General features: G+C 40.2%; 2 protein-coding genes across 6 annotated transcripts in view; one reads left to right on the top strand and one right to left on the bottom strand.

Annotated features, from left to right (window-relative positions):
* Positions 1–21595, bottom strand: part of WRN (WRN RecQ like helicase) — a 128027-nt gene extending 106432 nt beyond the window's left edge. For 2 of the 5 annotated variants that reach the window (XM_089903744.1, XM_089903743.1), the window contains exon 1: positions 21326–21590. The gene's annotated coding sequence lies outside the window, so the exon portion shown is untranslated. Of the gene's footprint in view, positions 1–20052; positions 20148–21325 lie in introns of all 5 variants that reach the window. The other 3 variants (XM_022571149.3, XM_089903745.1, XM_022571151.3) reach the window with 3 other exon arrangements.
* A 905-nt stretch (positions 21596–22500) lies between these two features.
* Positions 22501–25373, top strand: part of PURG (purine rich element binding protein G) — a 37677-nt gene continuing 34804 nt past the window's right edge. The window contains exon 1 of the mRNA XM_022571156.3: positions 22501–23470. Coding sequence (XP_022426864.1) covers positions 22598–23470 — 873 coding nt within the window. The 5' untranslated portion in view covers positions 22501–22597. The remainder of the gene's footprint in view (positions 23471–25373) is intronic.

Raw genomic sequence — 25373 nt, 5'->3', positions numbered from 1 at the left:
GCTTACAAATCTTCCTTTGGACTGTCAACACACTTCAGTAATGAAATAGCTAATCAGATTTCTTCACCTAAAGCTGAAAAGAAGGTACTGTAGCAGCTTGGATTTCATTAGATTCACCATTTTTATGACATCATTTAATGTAGAATTCAGAACTACAGGCAAATTTTAATATACAAGAGCTTCTCTGTGAGTAAGGCAACATATTACTTAGAATATCAGGTTTTTTACCTTGAAACTTAACAAAAAGCCTTCATACCTTCCTGTTATTACCAGTCCCAAATTTCCACTGTTTCCATAATATCTCATATGTTTCAAAATATTCATTTTTCACTTCATTTTTCATCCCCGGTTGGTTCTGGAACTTCTTTACCAAGCAAATAATGTCCTTCCAGGCATTTTTCAAGGATTCTATACAGCCTTCTAACTGAGGTCCATTGCCAATATTTATGAATTCATAACTGCGATGAACACTTTTTTCATTAATCTTCTGGATTAATGTTGTCTTTGTGTCCTTGACAAATCTCCAACATACCTCCTAATAGAATAATTGAAAAATGGCAACTCTTCCACTTCCTTTCCCCACTGGTCCAAACATAGTGTTCCGCATAGGCAGGGGGAACAAAAGCAGATTTAGCAAACTAGTGAGGTAATCTGAGCTTTATTCATTGTGCAATCCTGTAACTAGCTTCTTGAGCTCAATCTGATTATTTCCTTTATCAATCTCTTAAATTCGTTCTTATTTTTTGCTCAAAGACGCTTTCAAAAGTTCAGATCTTTTGTTTAGTAAAATAGATGTTTTATGAAAAGGTACCAGAGTATTTTGTTTGACATCCGTGCCTCATTTGATTTAGGCTGAAAGTGAAGAATTATGGGAACACCAGCTTCCCTGGTGGCGCAGTGGTTGGGAGTCCACCTGCCGATGCAGGGGACGCAGGTTCGTGCCCTGGTCTGGGAGGATCCCGCATGCCGTGGAGCGGCTGGGCCCGTGAGCCATGGCCACTGGGCCTGCGCGTCCGGAGCCTGTGCTCCACAACGGGAGAGGCCACGGCAGTGAGAGGCCCGCATACCACGAAAAAAAGAATTATGGGAACACCAAATCCAATTCTGAAATAATCCTTTACTGCCTAATTATTGATTAAATACTTAACTGTTATGTTCAACTCATGAATCGGATGACTTTCCAGCTTTAATCACAATCTTAGACATCATAGTGGGAAAGCAGGTGTCTATAGAAATTAAATCTATTTGAATATAAAGTACTTAAAATACTACAGGTCTTTAATTCCTTGGGAAAAGTTTTTTGTCAATTGTTTAGCCTGTCTGTATCATGAATATTTCTAAACAAATTGTATCCAAAACAAATTTTTTTAATTAAGGAGACTAAACAAAAACTAAGTGTACTGAAATAACTTATTTTCATTTAATTTAATAATCAAAAATTTTAAAGTACACAAAATATACTTCAGGGTAATCAAATATATTTTTAAATGAGTTTCTGAAGTTACAAAGCCTTATATTTCCTTATTGAATCAAATGAGTTGCATGTGTTCAATTAATCATTTTTAGACATAAACACTAGTTCTTTAAATTCTAAAAACAAACATTATGAAATTCTATTGAAATCAGGGTTTGCCATATTGTCACATCAAAAGCCCATAATAAATAATTAAAAATTAAATAATAAGAAAATTAATAAAATTAATTGTAATCTATTAGAGAACACTAAATATCATACAATAATAATTAGCTAATAATCCTGCTCTTTTCTATGCTAGTAGTAAAATAATGAAAATTAAGACAAATAAAATTTAAAGAACGCCCATAACTTTCCCAATGATTAAGTAACATACACGTAGCCAATTAAAGTGATTAATAGGAAATTATTTAACAGGAAAGTCAGAAGGAAGTACTACATGATATATCCACGACACAACTCTTTTTGACCATGTTTACTATGCATAACCGTACATGTTATTGAACTCAAGTAGCTAACAAAAGGATCTACATAAAGAATGTTCAGGACTTCCCTGGTTGCACAGTGTTTAAGAATCCACCTGCCAACGCAGGGGACACGGGTTTGATCCCTGGTCCAGGAAGATCCCACATGCCGCGGAGCAACTAAGCCCGTGCGCCACAACTACTGAGCCCGCGCACCTAGAGCCAGTGCTCCGCAACAAGGGAAGCCACGGCAATGAGAAGCCCACACACCACAACAAAGAGTAGCCCCCGCTCGCCACAACTAGAGAAAGCTCGAGTGCCGCAACAAAGACCCAATGCAGCCAAAAATAAATAAATGTATTCTTTTTAAAAAAAGTGTTCAAATATAATTTCACCTAGTATAAATCTTTGAATGTTTGCCTTATAAAGTGATTTTATGCTTGAAAATTATAAAAAATATGCAACCATCAAAATCTTGCATTACCTATAACCCATTATCACTATGCTGCAGCACAAATTGGAAGGCACTAACTTTGCTCCAGTTAACTCTTGCCAACAGTCAGTATGGACCCAGTGTTGCCAGACCTTCCAATTTTTCAAAAGAACTGGATGTTACTATGCAATCTTCCATCTGATATCAATTTCCAAGACCCAGTGTCCGGCAGGGCTCTTAATTCTAACCTCTGCTGTAGACAGATCAATACTAGCAGCAGATGTGAGTATCCCTAGAAATTTTAAGAGTCAATACCCCTTCATAAATCATCCTTTGAGTGAAATACTTGGGTACATTTTTGTAGGTGCACTACTGAATGAGTGGTTGAGAAAGAGCAGGAATATGCCAACAAATGGATTTTCCTTCAAGAGGCCCACAGGAAACAGGGTGGTAGTCTGGGGCATCTACTTAATTAGTGGAGTAGGAAGTGAATTATCCTAAGACTTGGAGCACATCTCCTTTTTCTCCCCACTTCTGAGTCTACTGTGTCAACTCATACTGGCCTGGAGCATTACTCCACTCGATGGCCTCCGCAATGATGCTAGGAACACTCACACAGCAAATCATTTACCTTCCCATCTGTAGAATTGTGAGTAAAAACTATGAACCCAGGGCTTCCCTGGTGGCGCAGTGGTTGAGAATCTGCCTGCCAATGCAGGGGACACGGGTTCGAGCCCTGGTCTGGGAAGATCCCACATGCCGCGGAGCAACTAGGCCTGTGAGCCACAACTACTGAGCCTGTGCGTCTGGAGCCTGTGCTCCGCAACAAGAGAGGCCACGATAGTGAGAGGCCCACGCACTGCGATGAAGAGTGGCCCCTGCTTGCTGCAACTAGAGAAAGTCCTCTCACAGAAGCGAAGACCCAACACAGCCAAAAATAATAAATTAATTAATTAATTAAAAAAAACAAAAAAACTATGAACCCAGAGTGGGGCACTGGCCCAGTTCTTCCAGTCCATCAACTATCAGCATCAATCAAATGCTTTAACAGTCAAGTTATTAAAAGGACTAATTTGATGGTCTAGTGTGAAAATTAGTATGTCTAAACAGAACCTAGGGTAAATGGAAGATAAGCTATCTTCATGAAGGCAGGCCAAGGGAGTTTCTTCACACAATACCAAGATATCCCTTCAAAATACTTCTCTAGTTTTCACACCATTTTACCTATAGTTACATTTTTAAGAATTAAGCTTACAAAAATAACCGGCATTCCCCAGAAAGATTTATATACAAGGATAGCCATCCTTGTTATACACAATATTTAGAATATATATATATATTATATACATAATATAGTGTAATATATAATATTTATAATAATAAAAGTTGAAATCAGACTATAATCCAACAATGGAAAAATGGTTAAATAATAAATAATGGTACATCCATAAAACAGAGCACCATGCAGTCATTAAAAAGATGTTCTTATAATTTATCAAGTGAAAAAAGCAAGTTAGACTCTAATTTCAGAAAATAAAGATGTATGTGTATTTGTCTATATGTATATATTAACATATTATATATATACACACACACACAAACACATTTTTCTTTTAAGATTTTTTTGATGTGGACTATTTTTAAAATCTTTATTGAATTTGTTACAATATTGCTTCTTTTTATGTTTTGGTTTTTTGGCCACAAGGCATGTGGGATCTTAGCTCCCCGACCAGGGATCGAACCCGCACAACACTGCACTGGAAGGTGAAGTCTCAACCACAGGACCACCAGGGAAGTCCCCACAAACACATTTTTAAAGGTCTTTGGCAACGTATACCAAAATATAAGTGGTTATCCCACAAATGCAGATAGCTTTTAATTCTCTTCTTTATGCTTTTCTATATGTTCCAAATTTTCTATAAGAACACGTGTTACCTTTTTGCAATCGGGGGAAATGTATGCCAATAAAAGTGGGAAAGATTTTTTTTTGTTTGTTTAATGAACAATCAAGGTTACATTTTTTTATACTATAGAACAAGAGTCAGCAAACTTTCCCTCTAAAAGATCAGATAGTAAATATTCCAGGCAGACTGTTGCTGTCACCAACTATTCAAGTTTGCCACTATAGAACAAAAGCTATAAACAATACTTAAGAAATAGGCATGGTTATGTTCTAATAAAACTTTATTTATACACAGTGAAACCTGGATTTACACAAATTTCATGAAATACTGTTCTTTTTATTTTTTTTCAGCCACTTAAAAACGTAGAAACCATTAGGCTCATATTCAGTACAAGCAGCAAGTAAGATGTGACCTACCAGCCAGTTTGCCAACTGCTGCTATAGAACACAGACAAAATGCTCTAAGACTAGAAAATATCCAATGCTGCTGTGATTAACAACCCACTATAGCTATTTTTTTTAAATCACCACAATACATTCATAAATACCTAATAAGAATGCAACTTCTTGGGGCTTCCCTGGTGGCGCAGTGGTTGAGAGTCCGCCTGACGATGCAGGGGACACGGGTTCATGCCCCGGTCCGGGAGGATCACACATGCCACGGAGCGACTGGGCCGGTGAGCCATGGCCACGGAGCCTGTGCGTCCGAAGCCTGTGCTCCGCAACGGGAGAGGCCACAACAGTGAGAGGCCCGCGTACCGCAAAAAAAAAAATAATAATAATGCAACTTCTTGGAAAAGAAAAGCTTTTGGATAAATCAGTTGCAAAATGAACCTCATTATAGCTAAATGAGTGAGGTTACTATAGGGTTAGTAATATTAGCCAATTAAATGTTAAGAGATTATCTGCCAAAATTACAAATTATGTTTTTGGTTTTTTTTTTTGCGGTACGCGGGCCTCTCACTGTTGTGAACTCTCCCGTTGCGGAGCACAGCCTCTGGACACGCAGGCTCAGCGGCCATGGCTCACGGGCCCAGCTGCTCCGCGGCATGTGGGATCTTCCCAGACCGGGGCACGAACCCATGTCCCCTACATCGGCAGGCGGACTCTCAACCACTGCACCACCAGGGAAGCCCACAAATTATGTTTTGAAAGAAGTCATCTTAGGTGATTTTTATTTGACAGCAATTAGATAGTAGGATAAGCTATCCACTCAAGCCACTTCTAGTTCATGTCAACAGAAATCACACCAATAAGATTTAAGATTTAAATTAGTAACAGATTTAGAAAATTTAAGACCAATCACAGTTCCAAATTAGCTAAGAAGGGATAACTTTTTCACCACCTAGCTTTTAAACCATACTATACACTTCTCTCTGGCAGAGTAGAAATTCATCTCAAAAGCACATTTTTCCCTTAGAATGGTGTCATCTTCTAGAGAACGGACAGACTTCACACCAGTCTCAAGAGAAAGTTGGGTTTCAGTGGATTAGCTCAGAGATTTCTTTGTTCCTAAAACCTCTAAAAGTAAGGAAATTAATGCCTACTGTTACCACAGTAACTGACTTGCCTAATTGCTTGAGGGCTAATAAAGAATCCCAACCTTTTTGAAATGCATCCCCCAAAAGACAAAAAAACACTACACTGTTAAGTTAAATGGCACATACAGATAACCATTTCAAGTCCAGGAAAAAATTATCAGTAAGTATTTCAATGCCTCACTCTGAGAGACAATTATATTGTTTAATGTGGACAAATTTTCAGTTACTACCTAAAATGGTTCAATTCTGTTTTGTTCAAAATATATGAAGGCTAACCTGATGAAATACACTGTTTTATAAACCTGATTATTTAATCAAAAATGCAAGAATTTTAGAATTATTCTAAAATTTTCTAACAAAATGTCACAAAAGAGAAGTCACTGTAAACAAGTTAAAATTTCAATTTCTCACTTTGGGCATTGATGCAAATTTTACAAATATCCATTGAATTTCACAAAGCTTCTCTAAGGAACAAAGCTGTATCACCATCACTATGCACAAAGGAAAACTAATAACAAAGGCTAGCTGATTTTGCAAAGGTCAGCAGAGTGCTCTAGCGTTAAAAATTATACTATGAAGAAGCAGGGAAGTACAATGGAAAGAAATCTAGACTTGGAGTCAGAAAACCTAGGCTCCAATGTTGCGCTGTATCAAGAAAAAGTATCCAAAAGTTATAAGTAAGACAAAAAGAAGGCAATATGTCCTTTCAGTGTCATACAGGAGCACAAGCCCACCCAATGATTATTTCATATGGAATATACATTTATTTAACTCATTATTTACTACTGATTAAAAAATCAGACTCTATGAAGTTACATGTTAACTTGTAAAATTTTATCTAGTAAAAATGCAACTGAATTCTGTCCAGCAGAAAAGATAATCTCAAAGCCTATGGTTTTTACTGCCCTGTAGGACAGCCCTGTACCTAAGCTAGCAATTGTTTCAAAGTTCTTTCTCCAATGTCTTTATGTGATGGTAAATTTAATGTATCACCTTGACTGCGCTAAGGGTTACCAGCCCAGAGCTGGTAAAACAGTTATTTCTGGGTGTGTCTGGGAGGGTATTTCCAGAGATTAGCATTTGAATAGGTAAACAGAGTAAAGAAGACTGCCCTCACCAATGGTGGGCATCATCCAATCTGGTGTGAACCTCAACAGAACAAAAAGGCAGAGGAAGGGGAAATTTGCTCTTTGCTTGGGCTGAGATGTCCATTTTCTCCTGCCCTTGCACATCAGCACTCTGGTTCTCAGGCCTCTGGACTCTAAGCAGGTCTCACACCATTGGCTCCTCTGGTTCTCAGGCCCTCAAATTTGGTCTAGAATGACACCACTGGCTTTCCTGGGCCTCCAGCTCACTGATAGCAGATTGTGGAAATTCTAAGCCTCCACAATCGCATGAAGCAGTCCCTCACAGTAAATATCTTTCTCTATATCTATATATATATCCTATTGGTTCTATTTTTCTGGAGAACCCTATTACCTATATAATCTTTGCTCCACTTTGAACCAATTTTATCTCCTGTTGGTTCCCTCATTATTGAATTAAACAAATGTGATGTGCTCATTGTATATTTGTATGAGAATTGGTCTTTAGTTTTTTTAGAAAAATATGCTGTGACACTTGGCCACTTAGTATCCACGTGATCTTGCACAAGGCACTACTTTTCTAAATTTTCATTTCTTCATCCGTAAAATGGGATTAAATTGCCATTATATTACTTGCCTTATTATAGTACATTATTATTATATATTACTTGCCCTACTGACCACGGGGTTGATGTCAAGATAAACAGTGATAAACCTGATGTGACATCTCTTAAACTGCAGCTATACATGAGTCGGCATACTGATAGGAGTAGTGACAGATCTTTTACTGCTATTATACCTCACTCTCTTTAGTGTACTGAGAAGGATCAAGAACCTATGGGTACAGAAAGAGATATCTAATCCATACAAATTAGACTAAGTATATAAATTTATCAAAAGTTAATTAAATACTGAAGTGCTTCATAGGCAGAATGTTCTTTTAAATGATAAATCCAAATAGAGAAAAGAAAATGGGTTCATTTATCCAAAAAGATTTCATTCTTACGCATCAGATCTGATCCAAGGAGTACTAAATTTCAACATGCATCTATTTTATTTCTCTGTATATTACACAAATTATATTTAGGAGGTTTCCAACTACAATCCAAGTTACAACAGTAATATACATACACTCATCTAACTTTTCATGTGTGTAGATGAGAATATAGAAAAAAAATAAATTTTAAAGACTGATAAGTTATAAGATTGGATTAGTAAGTGTTTTCAAATAACCTAACAAAAAGCTTATAAGACTAAAGCAGCTTAAATGATTCAGCAATTCACTTTGGTTATCAATGTCCTAAATTTGGTTAGACACTTTGGGTTTCACCTATACAATTATGTTATTTTTACTAAAAGAGGCAGTTTCCAGTCAAAAAGTCTTTCAAATGTTAACAATGCAACAAACTTTAAAAATTCTGGGTTTGAGTTCTTTTATTATATTACATAGTTTCTGAAAATGTAACCTTGCCCTATTATTTTATCTATACTTAACCAATATACTAGCAACTACTTTATATATATATACATATACTATATAGACACATATACACATGCACATATACACATGCCTGTATAATCTGTAATTTATTGTAGAAGATATAATTTATAAGGTATTCTCTTGTATTGCTTTTGAGAATTCCTTTCTACTTTTCAATGCACTAATAGGAATAGGAGGGGGCAGAGTAAAAAAATTAGGACCAAAGAATCCACAACAAAACCCTCATTAAATTCCCTAATTAAAGAGGATTTAATTAATCTATTGCTCAATTTTGGCTAATCTTAATTTCGCTCCAAATAACCCAAGCAAGCAAACAAGAAAAGCAAAATAAAACCACCATTAGCATTTGGTCCAGCTACAGTAAATCACGGCAATTTTAAAAGTAGTGGGATATTTTTTTTTTGAGAGACCTATTTCTTTACAGGCATCTACCAAATTTTCATAACTGTCAAGTATCATGTAATATATAATTTATAATAACAAAGTATAAATTAAAATTTTTCTTAATAGTCAACTGAAATAAAATACAAATAGAAACAAATAAGTACAATAAAATGCCATTAAAATGCTAGCAACAGGGAAAAATATAAAAGCCTCTCTCTATGCTGTGTCATTGTGAGAAGCCGCACTGCCCATAAACCAGGAACATGACTTTACCTGAACTGAATCTATGGCACAGTGAAGTGCTTTATAACTGAATTTCACTATCCAACTGAATAATTCATTATTTTTAATGAATTTTCTCTGTTCTGTAAGTAGCAATAGCCAGTCAGCTAAAATCAACCACTATAAACTGGGAAACTGCAGAGGAAGTTTTCAAGTAAGTCAATTTAAAACTTGCTTAGGCTGCCTATTTTTCCTTTTTATTTTTTACTCTTACTTCATATGGCCTGAGATGAAATTTTATAGGACTCATTATCAAGAGGACATTGACGGTTGCCTACCCAGCATCCATTCCACCCTGTACCCTTTGTACAGTACCATAAATTTAATTGAGATAGTGACCAGTTACTCACAAAGCCAATGTGCTTCAAGACAGCTGTCCCTACTACCAGCTCCCATGGAAAATCCAACTGATCTGAAAGTAATCCCATTCCCCTTGCCACAATGATGATTCAGAAACTCAGGCCTAAATTCAAGGCATTCCCTTGAATTTGGGTTAAGAATAAAACCTATGATCTAATTCAGGCCAATGAGATATAAGAGAAGGTGTTTAGGGGTTTCTGAGAATAACGCGTCTTGCTCTTGTAAGAAAGTACCAGAAGAGATGCCCTATATTTGAGAATGGGAAGCCTGGGCCTTCTACAGCCAGTTTGCCATTATGATGGAAGCCAGCTTGAGGACGAAGCCAACACACAGAAGACAGCAAAGATGAGAAACGGAGCTATAGTAGATGGACTAAACCAGTCTTAAAGTCAGCCCTACCTCAGCCTTCAAGTTTCATTTTAATAATAAATTTCCTTATTTGTTAAGCCTGTTTGAATCAAGTTTTCTGTGCTTGCGTTCTAATACACAAATATAATTGAAAATAAAAGTATGTGGCCAATTCTTTTCTTTCTTTAACCTCTTATCTTAAAAAAAATAAATTATAACAATAAAAAAACTAGCCACACAAAGGATACAATATCAAAAGTTTTATAACTTCATAGAGTTTCAAATCTTTTTAAATCAAAATAAGAATAAAATAACCTTAAATAGCAATGTAACAGAAAATTATAACTGTTGGGGAAGCTAGTAAAGTAGTCTTGTTCAGGCTTCAGAGGCGGCACTAGGCTTCTCTCTGACCAGGCAACGACCCTAAAAACTGCCTAAGTGCCAAACTGCTGAGCTACATACAGGCCAGCAGGGGTGACGCCAGCATACCTTGTAAATCATTAGATAAGACAGGGAGTAAATCTGGGGACTTGAACCTTGAGGGCCTGGCCAGCCCCTGGGGATTAGAGAACATTCCAAGACTTTCAAGTTAAGACCAAGACATTTATGACAATACCAGGGCTGCAAATTTGCACACAGGCTGATTATTATCAGCCTGGTGCTTATAGTGGGACTCCTTCGTGTAGCAAACTGAAGTCTCACCCGTGGGGTGGACGCACGCCTGGAGCCCTTTCACAATTGGGACTCCAGATTGCTGTACCAGGGACTTCCCAGCGCTGCTTGAATATGGATGTAGGTGCTTCCCCAATTCGGTGACGTATAAACCTCTGTCTTTACTATCTTTCTTAATTAGTTATACTATTCTTTTCTTAATTAATATACTGTATTCTCGTGTTAATTCAATAAACTCTTTAAATTTTTGCTTAACTTAGTGCAGAGTGGTTATTTTGCCAGCGAATCCTACGAACCTTGAAACCAAAAGTAAGGTTTTCGGCAAAACAATAACTTAAATAAATGGGAGTGATATTTAACTTTAGGATGCAAAGCTCTGTATTGAGCAGAAATTCAGCATTGTCAGGTAGAAAGAAAAATGCAGTATTTACAATAAGACCAATTTAAGTGTGGGAGGAACAGCAAAAGATAAAAATAGACACAGAGTGAAAAAGAAACTGGAAAATTAATATACAATTCTGAAAGCAACCATAAGTTTACCCAACGCAAATCTTTCATAAGAACTTCAAATTAGCCTCTTCAGACAGGGCGAGTTTACGTGAAATGAGTAAAAGGAAAAATCAGCAATCTTGTGATTGTACACCTCCCAGAAGGCAAAAGTTATCTTCCAGTCCAATTATCTTACCACCACACTCCAGTGCCTTCATTTCATGAATGAACAGCAAAACCAGATCAGGTTCCTACTGCCAGGCATGGAAACATTCATTATTCAACAGCAGACTTCCCTGACACTGATGATCTATCACATGGATAGGGTCCACTGTGAAATACGGTGACATATGTTCAAACATTGCTCATGTGTCCTAGTCACTTTTACTAACCCGGTGTTCTAGCCCAATAATGATTGATGGGTATTCCTTTTGACTTTGCCATATAGTTCTAATGGTTCTATAAAGAAATACCATGGGCCTGTGCATTATCATTTTCAAAAAAAAAAAAAAGGATCAGGTGCCAATAGGTGATGTCTCATGCTACACATCAAAATTTCCAGAAGCAACAAACCTTTGATATTTTTTCCAACGGCTCCTATTATTCCTACCATACACTAGGAAGATCCCATATCTCTACCTTCTCGGCCTCAGAGAGACCTAGAGAGAGGGTGAATCTCTGCCCTGCCCTGAAGAGCTAACCTATCAGACTAAAGGTGGAAGATCATAAAATGCAGGGACAAGAACACTGGACTCAGAAAGAAGCAAAGCCTTAAAGAAGGGAAGGGAGGGAAGGTCACTGGTTCCAATTATTTTAGGGAGAATGTGAAACTATTCTAATTGCTTATTTCCCAATGAAGAAATTATTCAAAAACCATCCTCTTTCTTAATCCTCCCATATATAAGGCATTTATCAAAAAAGAAAATCACCTTTAAAAGAGGCTGACTGCTCTGCCGTGAGGGAGGACACAAGTTGATAAACCTCTATGATCCCCAAGGGCAGTACTGCAGAATGATGATGGTGTTGATGATAACAATAAAAATGGTGATAATGATAAAGTAAAAAAATAAAAGAGGCTGACTGCTATGACTAACCAGCTTTAACATGAGGTAAGCTTAACTCTTATCAAAGAGCTAAAGCCTCCAAAATACTTTTCCCCCAGTATCACTTTGAGGTGATTTGATTTTATCAAATTTTATCAATTGGACTAAAAGGTTCAAATACTCCAGAGATGACCAGATTCAAGATAAGCATATACAAATTAAGGTACTTTTCTATATGTGAGCAAGAATCAGTTAAAAAATGTAATTTATATCTAAATTCAAGAACAGCAAAAATGACAATCTACTGAGGAATAAACCTAATATAAAATGCATGAGACCCATTTTAAAGACAACTAGAGAAGTTTACTAAGACATCAAAAAAGGGCTAGAGAAGACACGCTGAGTTTCTGGATAGTCAGTCTCAAAACTTTAAATATATTAATTAAATCAATACACTCAAGAATCAATACCAAGAAAAGACGTCGGCAGGATTTTTCATCGAACCACAAGTTTAAAGTTCGCTAAGAAAAGAAATAGGTCAAGAGCAGTAAATATTTTTTTGGAAAATAAGAACAATAAGGAAAAGCTCACTCTATTAAACATAAGCAGTACACAAAAGCAGTAATTAAAATAGTGTGGAGTTGGTATAAAAACAGATACAAATCAATGGAATAAAACATACCACGTTCAGAAACAGAGCCATGTAAATGTAGAAATTTGACATATGCTAAAGGAGGCACTTCTAATCTTTAAGAAAGAACAAAGTACTCAATAAACGAGGTCAACAAAACTGTCTAAAATTCTGGTATACCATTATCAGCAAAAATTCAAAAGATTAATCACATACAACATTTGCAAGAGAACAGAAACTGGCCTCATCATTTTCAAAGACATTTTGTAGAACTTATCAACACTTTATATTTCCATACCCTTCACCACATGCACATATAAACACAAAGATGTATGCAAAGGATGTTCACTTTATCAGTCTGTAATAGCAAACATACTAAAAGCAATCAGTAGGGTAAATTAATAGTTAGATAATCAATGACATATCCATATATGGCATAATAAGCAGTCAGTAAAAGGATAAAACAGAACTATATGTATTAAGATGACAAGTTCTGTAACATGGGTGCCAAGTGAAACAGGAAAAACTAAGTGTCAGTAGTAGTTACCATTTAAATTTGAAAATACAAAATGATAATACGTGTATTATGTAAATGCAAAGAACAATCCAGGAGGATAAGTATCAGTTAATAGGGGCCTCTACAGGGAACAGAATGGAATTGAGGTCAAGTATGTGAAAGGGGAGTTTTAATATTCTATAGTTTGTTTTTCAACAAGCATATCTATCTCTCTCCCATCCTCACTCCCTCAGTCCCTCTCTCCTATCCACCTCTTTCTTGAAATCTGAGAGTAATATGAAGGGCCCCTGCAAATAATGAAGTCAACAGTGATCTATATTTTTCTAACATGAGATCCTGAGGATAAACAGTTTCATGATTTTAGTAAAATCAAGAATGAGAGGAGCGAAATGTTGATTACCTTAATACAAGTAGGAAAGATGAGGGTAACAAACACATTCAGCCTTCCCCATCCCACCCCCATGTATAACAGCAAAGCTTCTGGAATGGGACTGACCTCATTACCAGTACCAGGAATGAAATCCAATTGTTTTAAAGCCAATATGGAAATCCCACTCCCCTTGCCACGCAACTGATTCAGGGACAGGAACTATAACCCAGGTCTCAATTCTCTGGTCTCCATTCCTGTCCATAATTACTAGGTCCAAGGTGGTCCAATTGTAACAAAGATCAGGATTCTCCTTCCATGCTATGGGAAAGGATGATTTTCCTCCTTCTAGATGTGAAGAAAGAAATACATAGCCATAGTTGATGCACACAGTCATCCTACAACCATATAAGACATCACCCTGAAGGTAAAGCATCTTCATGCCTTCTTCATGGAAGAGGAACAAATACAGGGCCAGAAAAAATAGGCAGTGCTCTGACTGAACATGCCTGAAGGCCACTCTATCTCAGGATGTGTCCACTAAATAGGCTAATAAATAACCTTTTAAAGCTGAAGTCACTTTGATTTGGATTTTCCATTAGTTGCAACTAAAAGCATCCCTGTTGATGGGATGGGATAAGTAAAACCTAACACCACCTCTTGATCCTATTTTTTAAAGACTATATAGAATTCCATTTTCTTTATCTATCATAATTTATTTAACTATTCCCTATAGATGACAGTTAGGTTGCTTGCAAATTTTATCACAAACAATGTTCAAAGAATACCCTTGTGTGTATGTATGTATCTTTAGGCATTCATATTACTATTTCCATAGGACAGATTCTTAGACATGAAATTACTAGGTCACAGAGCACTCCTATTTCTCTGCCTGTCTTCTTAACAATAAATTTTTCACAACCCTGGGAGACAGGACAAGCCAAAGAAGCTATACAGAAAGCTAAGAAAAACTTCTACAGAAGTTTGGTGAAGGATTTCACCAAATCATGTGGTGAAGGATTTCGAACTGAAAACTAAAAAAAGATGTCTTACATCACCTGCCACTCCTACAAGAACACTTTGGTCAAAGAACAGACGTCCATGAAGGCTTATGGTTGACTATGAGTTGCAGTACAACCATATATAACTCAATACCTAATTTTCCAGTGTTAGATATAGATCAAGTTGATGGTATTTGAGATGGATATTAACGGATCATTATCACCATCAGTACTGTAGCTGTTTATATCTATAGCCTACCTCTTTCCCCCATACTTGCCCAGTGGCTTACACCCTTTAATATATAATATCTGGGGAATATAGCGTGTCTCAGTTTTCTGACTAGCTCTCCCCCAATAATTTTGCCCACACCCTGCTCCACCCATTTGTTCACATGAGAATACCATGTTATTACCAATAACTGAATCCTTCCATAATCTCAATTCCAAGCATCTCACTCTCAAATTAACATCTCCTATTTTTGAAGCTCATTCCCTCTCGAAACTCAATCTTTTGATCCACCTGGGGCCTATAATCCAATGGTCCTACTACCTTTGCACTCTCCTCACCCCCAGGCAGTCCTTACTTCCTCCTTGGCCAGTTTAATTGCAAAATTATAACCGCTTCCTTGCCTACTTCCCCCAATTTCATTGCCCATCTCTGGTTTCATTATTCTCTCCTGGCAAAACTCTAACCCTGAACAAAACAAATTATCTGCCTACTCTGTGCCTATACCTATGTAGCTGAATTAATGTAGCAGGTGAAAAACACAATCTTGTTGACTGATGTGTTTAAATTTGTGATCACCAACTTCAAGTGAACTCTTAGTCTTTCTAGCAATTCTACAACTTTTCCCTAATCTATTTACTATCCTCTCTTTCTAAGCTAACTATTTATACCTTCTCTTGTCTACCTAAACCTATCATATTTCTTCCCATTATCCCTCCCAGCTGACAACCATGCTTCAGACTTCACTTAAGCAATCAAAAAGGAACGTCCACAAGCTCCTACCCTGAAATTTATTCACATAATTGTATCTATGCCCATATACTCTATTGTGATGGTTAATTTTGCTGTGTCAATTTGAATGGGCCACAGGGTGCCCAAATATTTAAACATTATTCTGGGCATTTCTGTGAGGGTGTTTCTGGATGTAACCCACAGTTAACATTTGAATCAGCAGACTGAGTAAAGCAGACTGCCCTCCCCAATGTGGGTGGGCTTCATCCAATCTGTTGACGGCCTGACTATAACAAAAAGGCTGAGTGAGGGGGAATTCACTCTTTCTGTCTGCCTTTAAGCTAGGACATTAGTCTCCTGCCTTCAGACTCACACTTGGACTGAAACAAATAGTGTCTGCTCTCCTGGTTCTCAGGCCAGACTTAGACTGGAACTATACCACTGGCTCTCCCAGGTCTCCAGCTTGCCATCTCTATACTAGATAGATAGATAGATAGATATTACATATATAGACAGGTATAGGTATAGATATAAAAATTGGGAATTGGCCCATGCTATTATGGAGGTAGGTAGATAGGTAGATAGATAGGTATCCCCCATGACTTATCTGTGCTCCTAAATCCAGCCCCTCCTTGTGTGCACTAGATTCCATATCCTCTCATCTAGTCAAGGGCATTTTTCATCTCTCTTCCGCATCATCAATTTCTCCCTCTCTACTAGTCTACCAGAAAAGTCCCAAAGTCCCATCAGTATATAAGCTTATGCAATTTCTCCCATCAAAAAAAAATCAAACAAATTTGACTTCGCTAACTGCTCCATTCTTCTCCCCTTTATAGAAAAACTACTCAAAAGACTCATCTATACTAGCATCTCCATTTCCATTCCTTCCATTATCTCTTCCCAGTGTTTAAAAGACACTCCACCCTTGGGCTTCCCTGGTGGTGCAGTGGTTGAGAGTCCGCCTGCCGATGCAGGGGATGCGGGTTTGTGCCCCGATCCGGGAAGATCCCACATGCCGCGGAGCAGCTGCGCCCGTGAGCCATGGCCGCTGAGCCTGCGCGTCTGGAGCCTGTGCTCCGCAACGGGAGAGGTCACAACAGTGAGAGGCCCGCGTACCGAAAAAAAAAAAAAAAAAAAAAAGAAAGAAAGAAAAAAAGACACTCCACCCCACCAAAAGGGCTCACTCATTTCAAGGTTACCAATGACCTTCATGCTGCCAAATCTTACAGTCAGTCCTCATTGGCTCAACACACCAGCAGCATACGACCCAATTAATCACACTCACCTTCTTGAAACACCTTATTAGGCTTCTGTGACAACTTTTGATTCTCCATCTACATCAGTCAGCATTCCTTCTCAGTACCCTTTGCCCATCCCTCCTTACCTCCCCAATCTCCAAACATAACAGAAGATTCAGGTCACAGAACTGGTTGTTCTCTTCTCCATCTACATTCACTCCCTTGGAGATCACATCCAGCCTGATGACTTTAAAATTAACTACAGCACACTGGTGACTTCCAAATTTATATAAACAGCCTAGAGCACTCCTCTGAACTTCAAACTTGTATACCCAATTATTTACTAGATACTTGAATGTCTAATGCACATATTGTACTCAATAGGTATAAAATTTCCCCGAACTGCTCCTTCCATAAATTACAATTTTCAGTAGGTACACCTCCATCCTTCTGATTGCTCATGCCAAAAACCTTAGAATCATCCTTGACTCCTCTCCTCCTTTCACACCTCACATCCAATCTATCAGCAAATACTGTTAGTTTTACCTTCAAAATAAAGCTGAAATCCTACCTCCTATCACCACCTCCACAGCTAAAACCTTGGTTCAAGCCACATTACCTCTTATCTGCTTGCCTCCACAGTCTAGTCTCAAAACAGTAGTCAGAGTGATTCTGTTAAAAGAAATGTCAATTTAAAGGATTATATACCATACCCAAGTGAGATTTATCCCAGGAATGCAAAGGTGGCTCAATATAAGAAAATCAATGTAATATGTCACTTTAATAGAATGAAGGAAAAACACCACATGATCATTTCAACTGACAAAGGCATCTGATAAAAATCAAATATTCTTTCATGATATAAAAACTCAAAAAACTAGGGATAGAAGAGAATTTCCTCAACACAATAAAGGGATTTATGAGAAACCCACAGTTAACATCATACTCAGTGGTGAAAGACTGAAAAATTTCCCCCTAAGATCAAGAGCAAGACAGATACTCACTTCCACCAATGCTATTCAACATAGTATTGAAAGTTCTAGCCAGAGAAATTAGATATAAACAAGAAATAAAAGGCATTCAAATTGGAAAGGAAGAGTAAGACTACCTCTACTCACAGATGACATGATCCTGTATATTAAAAAAAAAAAACCCAAAGAATCCACAAGAAACCTATTAGATTTTTTTTTGGGGGGGGGGGCTGTGTTGGGTATTTGTTGTTCTGTGCAGGCTTTCTCTAGTTGTAGCGAGTGGGGGCTACCCTTCGTTGTGGTGCGCGGGCTTCTCATTGCAGTGACTTCTCTTGCTGCGGATCACAGGCTCTAGGCGTGTGGGCTTCAGTAGTTGTGGCACATGGGCTCAGTAGTTGTGGCGTGCAAGCTCTAGAGCACAGGCTCAGTAGTTGTGGCGCACAGGCTTAGTTGCTACGCGGCATGTGGGATCTTCCCGGACCAGGGCTCGAACCCGTGTCCCCTGCATTGGCAGGTGGATTCTTAACCACTGCGCCACCAGGGAAGTCCCACCAATTCCAAGAAACCTACTAGATTTAATAAGTAAATCCAGCAAAGTTGCAAGGTACATGATCAACACACAGAAATAAGCTGTGTTTCTAGACAACAGCAACAACAATCTGAAAGGAAATTAAGAAAGCAATCCCATTTACAATGGCATCTAAAAGAATAAAATAAAATATCTAGGAGGTGAAAAACTTGTACACCAAAACCTAAAAAACATTGCTGCCAATTAAAGAAGGCATTTCATTCATAAAGAAGACAAGTTCGTCACTTGTCTCCATAACAAGAGCCTGCACGCCACAACAAGAGAAGCCACCACAATGAGAAGCCCACGCACTGCAACAAAGGGTAGCCCCCACTCGCCGCAACTAGAGAAAGCCTGCGTGCAGCAATGAAGACCCAACGCAGCCAAAAATTAATTAATTAATTAATTTTTAAAAAAGAAGACAAGTTTCATTGCAACAAATGGAACAACACCTATGTTCATGGATAGAAATACTTAATATTGTTAAGATGTCACACTACCCAAAGCTACCTACAGATTCAACACAATCTCTACCAAAATTCCAAAAGCCTTTTTTTCAGAAATGGAAAAGCCAATCCTCAAATTCATATGGAATTGGGAGCTCCCTGGCGGTCCAGTGGTTAGGACTTGGCACTTTCACTGCCGTGGCCTGGGTTCAATCCTTGGCCAGGGATCTAAGATCCCGCAAGCCACCTGGTGCTGCAAAAAAAAAAAGAAAATCATATGGAATTGCAAGGGGCCCTGGATAGCCAAAACAGTCTTCAAAAAGAACAAAGTTGGAGACTCAGACTTCCCAGTTTCAAAACGTACTACAAAGCTATGATAAGGGTTTAGTAAGAATACACAAAAATCTCCTACAACTCAACAACAAAAAGACAAACAACTCAATTTAACAACACACAAAGGACTAGAATAGACATTTCTCCAAAGAAGATATACCGATGGCCAATAAGCATGTGAAAAGATGTTCAACATCTTTAGTCATTAAGGAAATGCAAATCAAAACCACAATAAGATACCACATGACATCACCACCTAAGATGGCTATAATAGAAAGAAAAAGGAAAGCAGAAAGATGAGAAGAAAGGAAAACAAAAGAGAAAAGGAACAGAAAAAAAGAAAAGACAAAAGAAAAGAAGAAGGAACAGAAAATAACAAGTTTTTGAGAGGATTTGGAGAAATTGGAACCCTTATAACATTGCTGGTTGAATGTAAAATGGTTCCACCACCGTGAAAAACAGTTCTGCAGTTCCTCAAAAAGCTAAACATAGGGACTTCCCTGGTGACGCAGTGGTTAAAAATCCGCCTGCCAATGCACGGGACATGGGTTCAAGCCCTGGTCCAGTGCGGAGCAACTGAGCCCATGCGCCACAACTACTGAGCCCGTGCGCTACAACTAGTGAGCCTGCGTGCCTAGAGCCCGTGCTCTGCAACAAGAGAAGCCACCACAGTGAGCAGCCTGCGCACCGCCACGAAGAGTAGCCCCTGCTCCCCGCAACTAGAGAAAGCCTGTGCGCAGCAATGAAGACCCAATGCAGCCAAAAATAAATAAAATAAATTTTAAAAATTAAAAAAAAAAAGAGCTAAACACAGAATTATCATATGATCCAGCAAGTCCACTCCTAGGTACAGACCAAAAAAGAATTGGAAAAAGGGACTCAAGCAGATCCTTGTAAGCCAATGTTCAGTGCACCATTATTCACAATAACCAAAAGGGGGAAAAAACCCAACTGTCTGTCAAAAGATGAATGGATACACAAAATATAGTATAGACACACAACGGAACAGTATTCAGCTATAAAAGGAAATTAAGTGCTAATACCTGGTACGACAAGGATGAACCTTGAGAGCATTATGCTGAGTGAAATAAGTCCGATGCAAAAGGACCAATATTATGATTCCACTTGTATATACCACCTAGAATAAGCAAATTCATAGAGAGTATACCAGAGGTTACCAGGGGCTGGGCAGAGGGGGCAATGGGGAGTTATTGCTTAATTAACCAGTTACAGAGTTTGCTTGGGGTGATGCAGAAGTTTTAGAAATAATGGTTATGGTTGTGTAACAGTGAGTGTAATTAATGTCACTGAATCATACACTTAAAAATAGATAAATTAGCAAACTTTGTTATATACATTTTACAATTTTTTTTTTTTAAAGATCATTCAGATCATGGTGTTTCCCTGACAAACCTCTCCAGTAGCTTCCCACCTCCCTCAGAATGAAAACCCAAATTTTCAAAATTGCCTACAAGGTCCTACACAATCTGTCTGACTTTATCTTCTACAATTCTCTATCTCACCCTGCTCTAACTTACTGGCCTCCTAGGCTGCTCTGCGGACACACCATGCAGGCTCCCTCAGAGCCTTTGCACTTTCCTTTCCCTCAGATAGCCACAGGACTAGCTCTCTCACTTCCTTCAGGTCTTTACTCAAAAATTACCTTCTCAGCCAGGGGCCTTCCCTGACCACCCTGACCACCTACTCTAAAACTGCAGCTCCCTAACCCCACTGACACTCTTCACCTTCTGATATACCAGGCTTTTGACTCACTGCCTATCTCTCTCCAAAATGCAAATTCCAAAAACGAGCGATTTGTGTTTGTTTTGTTCATTGATGGTATCCCCAGTACCTAGAGCAGCGCTCAATAAATATCTGTTGAATTAACAAAGGGAGACCACTGTTCAATGGCATGAAAATCTAAATGCCCTACCCACACCGACCTTCAGCTCCCTAAAAGTTAACGCACCGAACTATACAAAATCCTTAGTACTCTGACTTAAAGACCACTAAATTAACATCCTAAGGATTCTAATATCCTCTTCCATAGGGAGAATTTTTACATACTCAAACATATCCAGAAAACAACTCAAATTAAACCAGGGAAAACAAAACCAAAACAAACCATTAAGGATTCAATGCTTTGAACTCAAAAAATCCAACATATCTTGTTACACTACACAAAATGGGCTGGGTGCCTGGGAGGTGGAAAGGGAGAAGGAAGATGTCCGTCTCTAAGGAATATCCCACACACAGCCCAGAGGCCTGCTCTGCCGGACTGAGCACCGCCAGTGTCGGAGAAGGCTAGAATGATACCTCAAGGTTCTGGAGGTGGAAGCAGGGTTGGGGAGGACACGTCACCGTGAGAAGAGTCAGTTCAACGGGACTTCTCCTTCAGCTGGACGACTTGTGCAGCGTCCCAACGGCACTGCCTGGAACCCAGTCACTCATGCTGGACACCAATTCAATCGACCTTATTCCCGCGGGGCAGAGTCCACGCCGGAGCGTCACGGCGCACACAGCATACGTCACTTCTAGGACACGGACCTTCCCACCCCTCCCTCCGGGGTCCGTCGGCCCCCAGTCCACCACTCCCAGAGCGCCGCGCTGCAGCCCCTCCCACCCTAGCCCGGCGGGCTACGCGAAACGCATGCGCGGAGGACTCCCGCCGCCGCTGAGCACTCAGGGAAGTGTAGTCTCCTTGTGGGTGCCCGTGGGCCGCCAGAGTCCTACGTCCCGGCGGAACCTGGAGAAGTCAGAACACTCTCGCCACCCGGGTTCTTATCCCCACCTTCACACCTGTCCGGTCACCTCGCGCTCACGCTCCGATCCCACGCGCTGGGCTTCCGTCAGAGCGGGCCCCAGGGGAGAGCGGATACCCGGTCCCTTCAGCGGGCTGTGCTGGAGGAGGCGGGGCCCACTGCCCGCCTCCCACCGCCCCCCTCCCCGCCCCCCTCCCCGCCCCCCTGTCTCCCGCGGGCCGCGGGCCGGTGCCCGAACTGAGGCGGCGGCCCCCGCAGCAGCCGCAGGAGGGGCGGCGGCGGTGGGCGCCGCAGGCGATGCCCCTGCCCGGCTGCTCCGGCGTGGGGCAGTGCGAGCGGCGGCGGGGGAGCAGGCAGGGGGCGGCGGCTGCGGCGGCTGCAACAGAGGGGCCGAGAGCTGGAGGCGGCGGCGGTGGCGGCGGCGGCCTCGAAGGGCATCGGCGGAGGCGGTGATGGCAGCAGTGGTGATGTGAGTGTGTGCTGGCTGGGGCCCCGGGGGCTGTCCAGCCCGAGGCGGGCGGCCCGGCGGCGAGCGGGAGCGGGAGGCCAGGGGCGGCGGAGGGATGCTGTGTGCCCGGTGCGGAGCCGGGAGACGCCGCCCGCCGCCCGCCGCCCGCCGCCCGCCGCCGCCGCCGCCGCCGCCGCCGCCGCCGCCGCCGCCGCGGACCGTCCTGGCGCTGCGGCGGCCGGCGCCGCGCAAAGAGCGGCCAGGTGTGGGGTTCCCGGGCAGAGGCTGGGGCAGCGCAGGCCGAGGGGCGTCTGCGATTGTTCTCAACACTCCTCCCCCACCCCACCCCGTGTGTCTGTTTGTCACTTGCAGCTGAAGATGGAAAGAGCCAGGCGAAGGGGAGGCGGCGGCGGCGGCGGCGGCCGTGGCCGCGGCGGCAAGAATGTAGGGGGCTCTGGCCTCAGCAAGAGTAGACTCTATCCCCAGGCCCAGCACTCCCACTACCCCCACTACGCGGCTTCAGCCACCCCTAACCAGGCTGGGGGCGCAGCCGAAATCCAGGAGCTGGCCTCCAAAAGGGTGGACATCCAGAAAAAGAGGTTTTACCTAGATGTGAAGCAAAGCTCCCGGGGCCGGTTCCTAAAGATAGCCGAAGTCTGGATAGGGAGAGGCCGGCAAGACAATATCAGAAAGAGTAAACTGACCCTCTCCCTGTCTGTGGCCGCGGAGCTGAAGGACTGTCTAGGGGATTTCATCGAGCACTATGCCCACCTGGGCCTGAAAGGCCACCGACAAGAGCATGGTCACGGCAAAGAGCAAAGCTCCAGGAGGAGACAGAAGCACGCAGCACCCTCCCCACCAGTCTCTGTGGGGTCCGAAGAGCACCCTCACAGTGTCCTCAAAACAGACTACATAGAGAGGGACAATAGGAAATACTATCTAGACCTAAAGGAAAATCAACGGGGTCGCTTCCTAAGGATAAGACAAACCATGATCCGGGGAACTGGCATGATAGGTTATTTTGGCCACACTTTGGGCCAAGAGCAGACTATCGTCCTCCCAGCACAAGGGATGATTGAGTTTCGGGATGCCTTGGTTCAGCTCATTGAAGACTATGGCGAAGGGGACATAGAAGAACGCAGAGGTGGAGACGATGACCCAGTCGAACTCCCAGAGGGGACTTCTTTCAGAGTGGACAATAAAAGGTTCTACTTTGATGTGGGCTCTAATAAATATGGAATTTTCCTGAAGGTAAGTGAGGTGAGGCCACCTTACCGTAATACTATTACTGTTCCATTCAAAGCTTGGACAAGGTTTGGGGAGAATTTTATCAAGTACGAAGAAGAGATGAGGAAAATTTTCAACAGCCATAAAGAAAAGAGGATGGATGGCAGAAGGGCCAGTGGTGAAGAGCAAGAATGCCTCGACTAGAATGAAATTGAACTCCATCAGGCAAAAGTTAAAATCATAAATTGGCTAAAAGTACTGATCCATAATCATTTGAAGAAATTTTTCCTCTTTTTTTGGCCCTTTGTTATGAGTAATACCTCTAGTAGTTATACTTCAAGGAGTCTGATTCTCATGTTATGTTATCCATAAAACACTATAATTCTTATGGGAATTTCAACCTTCCCAGAGCTAAATAGTTTAGCTGCTTCAGCTGCTCCAGACTATTGAAGTATGCAAATCAGCACAGTGTGACATTCTGACCTTCTAGATACCATAACTAAGATTAACATTGCACTATGACATAAGCCTAAAAAAAGACACATATACCTAATATGTAAGTGTGAATTTCTATTTAACAAGTTCCCCAAAAAAAGTATTCCATTCCTACTTCATTAAAAGCTGCTAGGATTACCTGTAGGACAGTTACCACAGAAACAGAAACTGACTTCTATTATAAATATATTTATTTACAAAAGTACGAGTAGAAATATATTAAATGTCCATTGGATAACTGAATATTAAACAGTACCATTAAAGAATCGACTCTTAGAGTTACTATAGTATTCTATAATTTCAAATTTTGTGGTGACCCTACAGTTTATACTTGCCATATCAATGCCATGAGAGAGTTTTAATTGGTTATTCTAAGCTAGTTATAATCCCATCTTCACCTCTGATTATTGTACCATATATTATTATTGACTTTCCAAAGTTTCAGGAATTACTTTTATGTCACTGTTGCGTGGGAGGCTTTGCTATGGAAATCTTGATATTTTAGCTTTTCATGCTAATTTGAAGGTTGTGAGAGGTTCTTTCCCAAAATACATCATGGACTCAAGGTGTTATATTTTATGCTGCTGCTTTAGCACTGTTTCAGAAGGGTTGGTGCACCAGTTACCTGATATAAAAATAATCTGTAGTAATATATTTTAGTAGCACTTTTGCAGTTGCTGCCCTGAAGTCCATTTCAACACTTACAGTATAAACCTGACTTTTAAAGGTTTTTTAATTCCAGGAAAAAATAAAGTTTTTTTCTAAAAAGCATTTAGAATAAATATACAATTTCAGCCTGGAAAAATATAATTTGAAGATTGGTTATAAACATATTTGAAAGAATAATTCAGGCATTTTTCCAAGGTGCTCTTTATGATACTTTACACAAGGTTTACTTTACACAAGACTCACCCACTTACTGGTATTAAAAATTACTTTCCAGGAAGTGCCACAGCAATTTTTCAACACCCAAGCAATTTTTTAAACAAGTGGATATAATGTATATGTGTACCAACCCACCCTGTATTAACTGACTGAAATTTTATCTGTTGAGCTGCATTTTATCTGAATGAAATTACTGTCTTTTATCTTGGCTTTATTCACCTCCCACACAATGAGTCCATATAATCATGTTTAGAAGCCAGACACTGATTTCAGCCCCCAAATATAGCTCTCATTGATGAGAGCTGGCTGCATGGATTGAGTTCAGAATGTAGCTCTTCTTTTATATGCTATAAGTAATTCACAATTATTTTAACAGTTGATTTCCCTCCAGAGGTTTGTCCCCAAATACACTTAAGTAAGGTCACTGAGAAAACTTTATGATATGAATTAAGAAAATTAATTTCACTGATTTACATTACTTAAGAACAAGCAATCAGTAACCTAGACATACATACTGGTGTTGGCTTACTGATTGTATTTCCAGTTT

This window comes from Delphinapterus leucas, chromosome 21 (assembly GCF_059928025.1).
Source record: "Delphinapterus leucas isolate spDelLeu-1000000601 "Yukka" chromosome 21, BTC_Dleu_Yukka2, whole genome shotgun sequence".
Taxonomy (NCBI): Eukaryota; Metazoa; Chordata; class Mammalia; order Artiodactyla; family Monodontidae; genus Delphinapterus; species Delphinapterus leucas.
The sequence above is the reverse complement of the archived record's forward strand: the minus strand, read 5'-3'. Positions and strand labels throughout refer to the sequence as shown.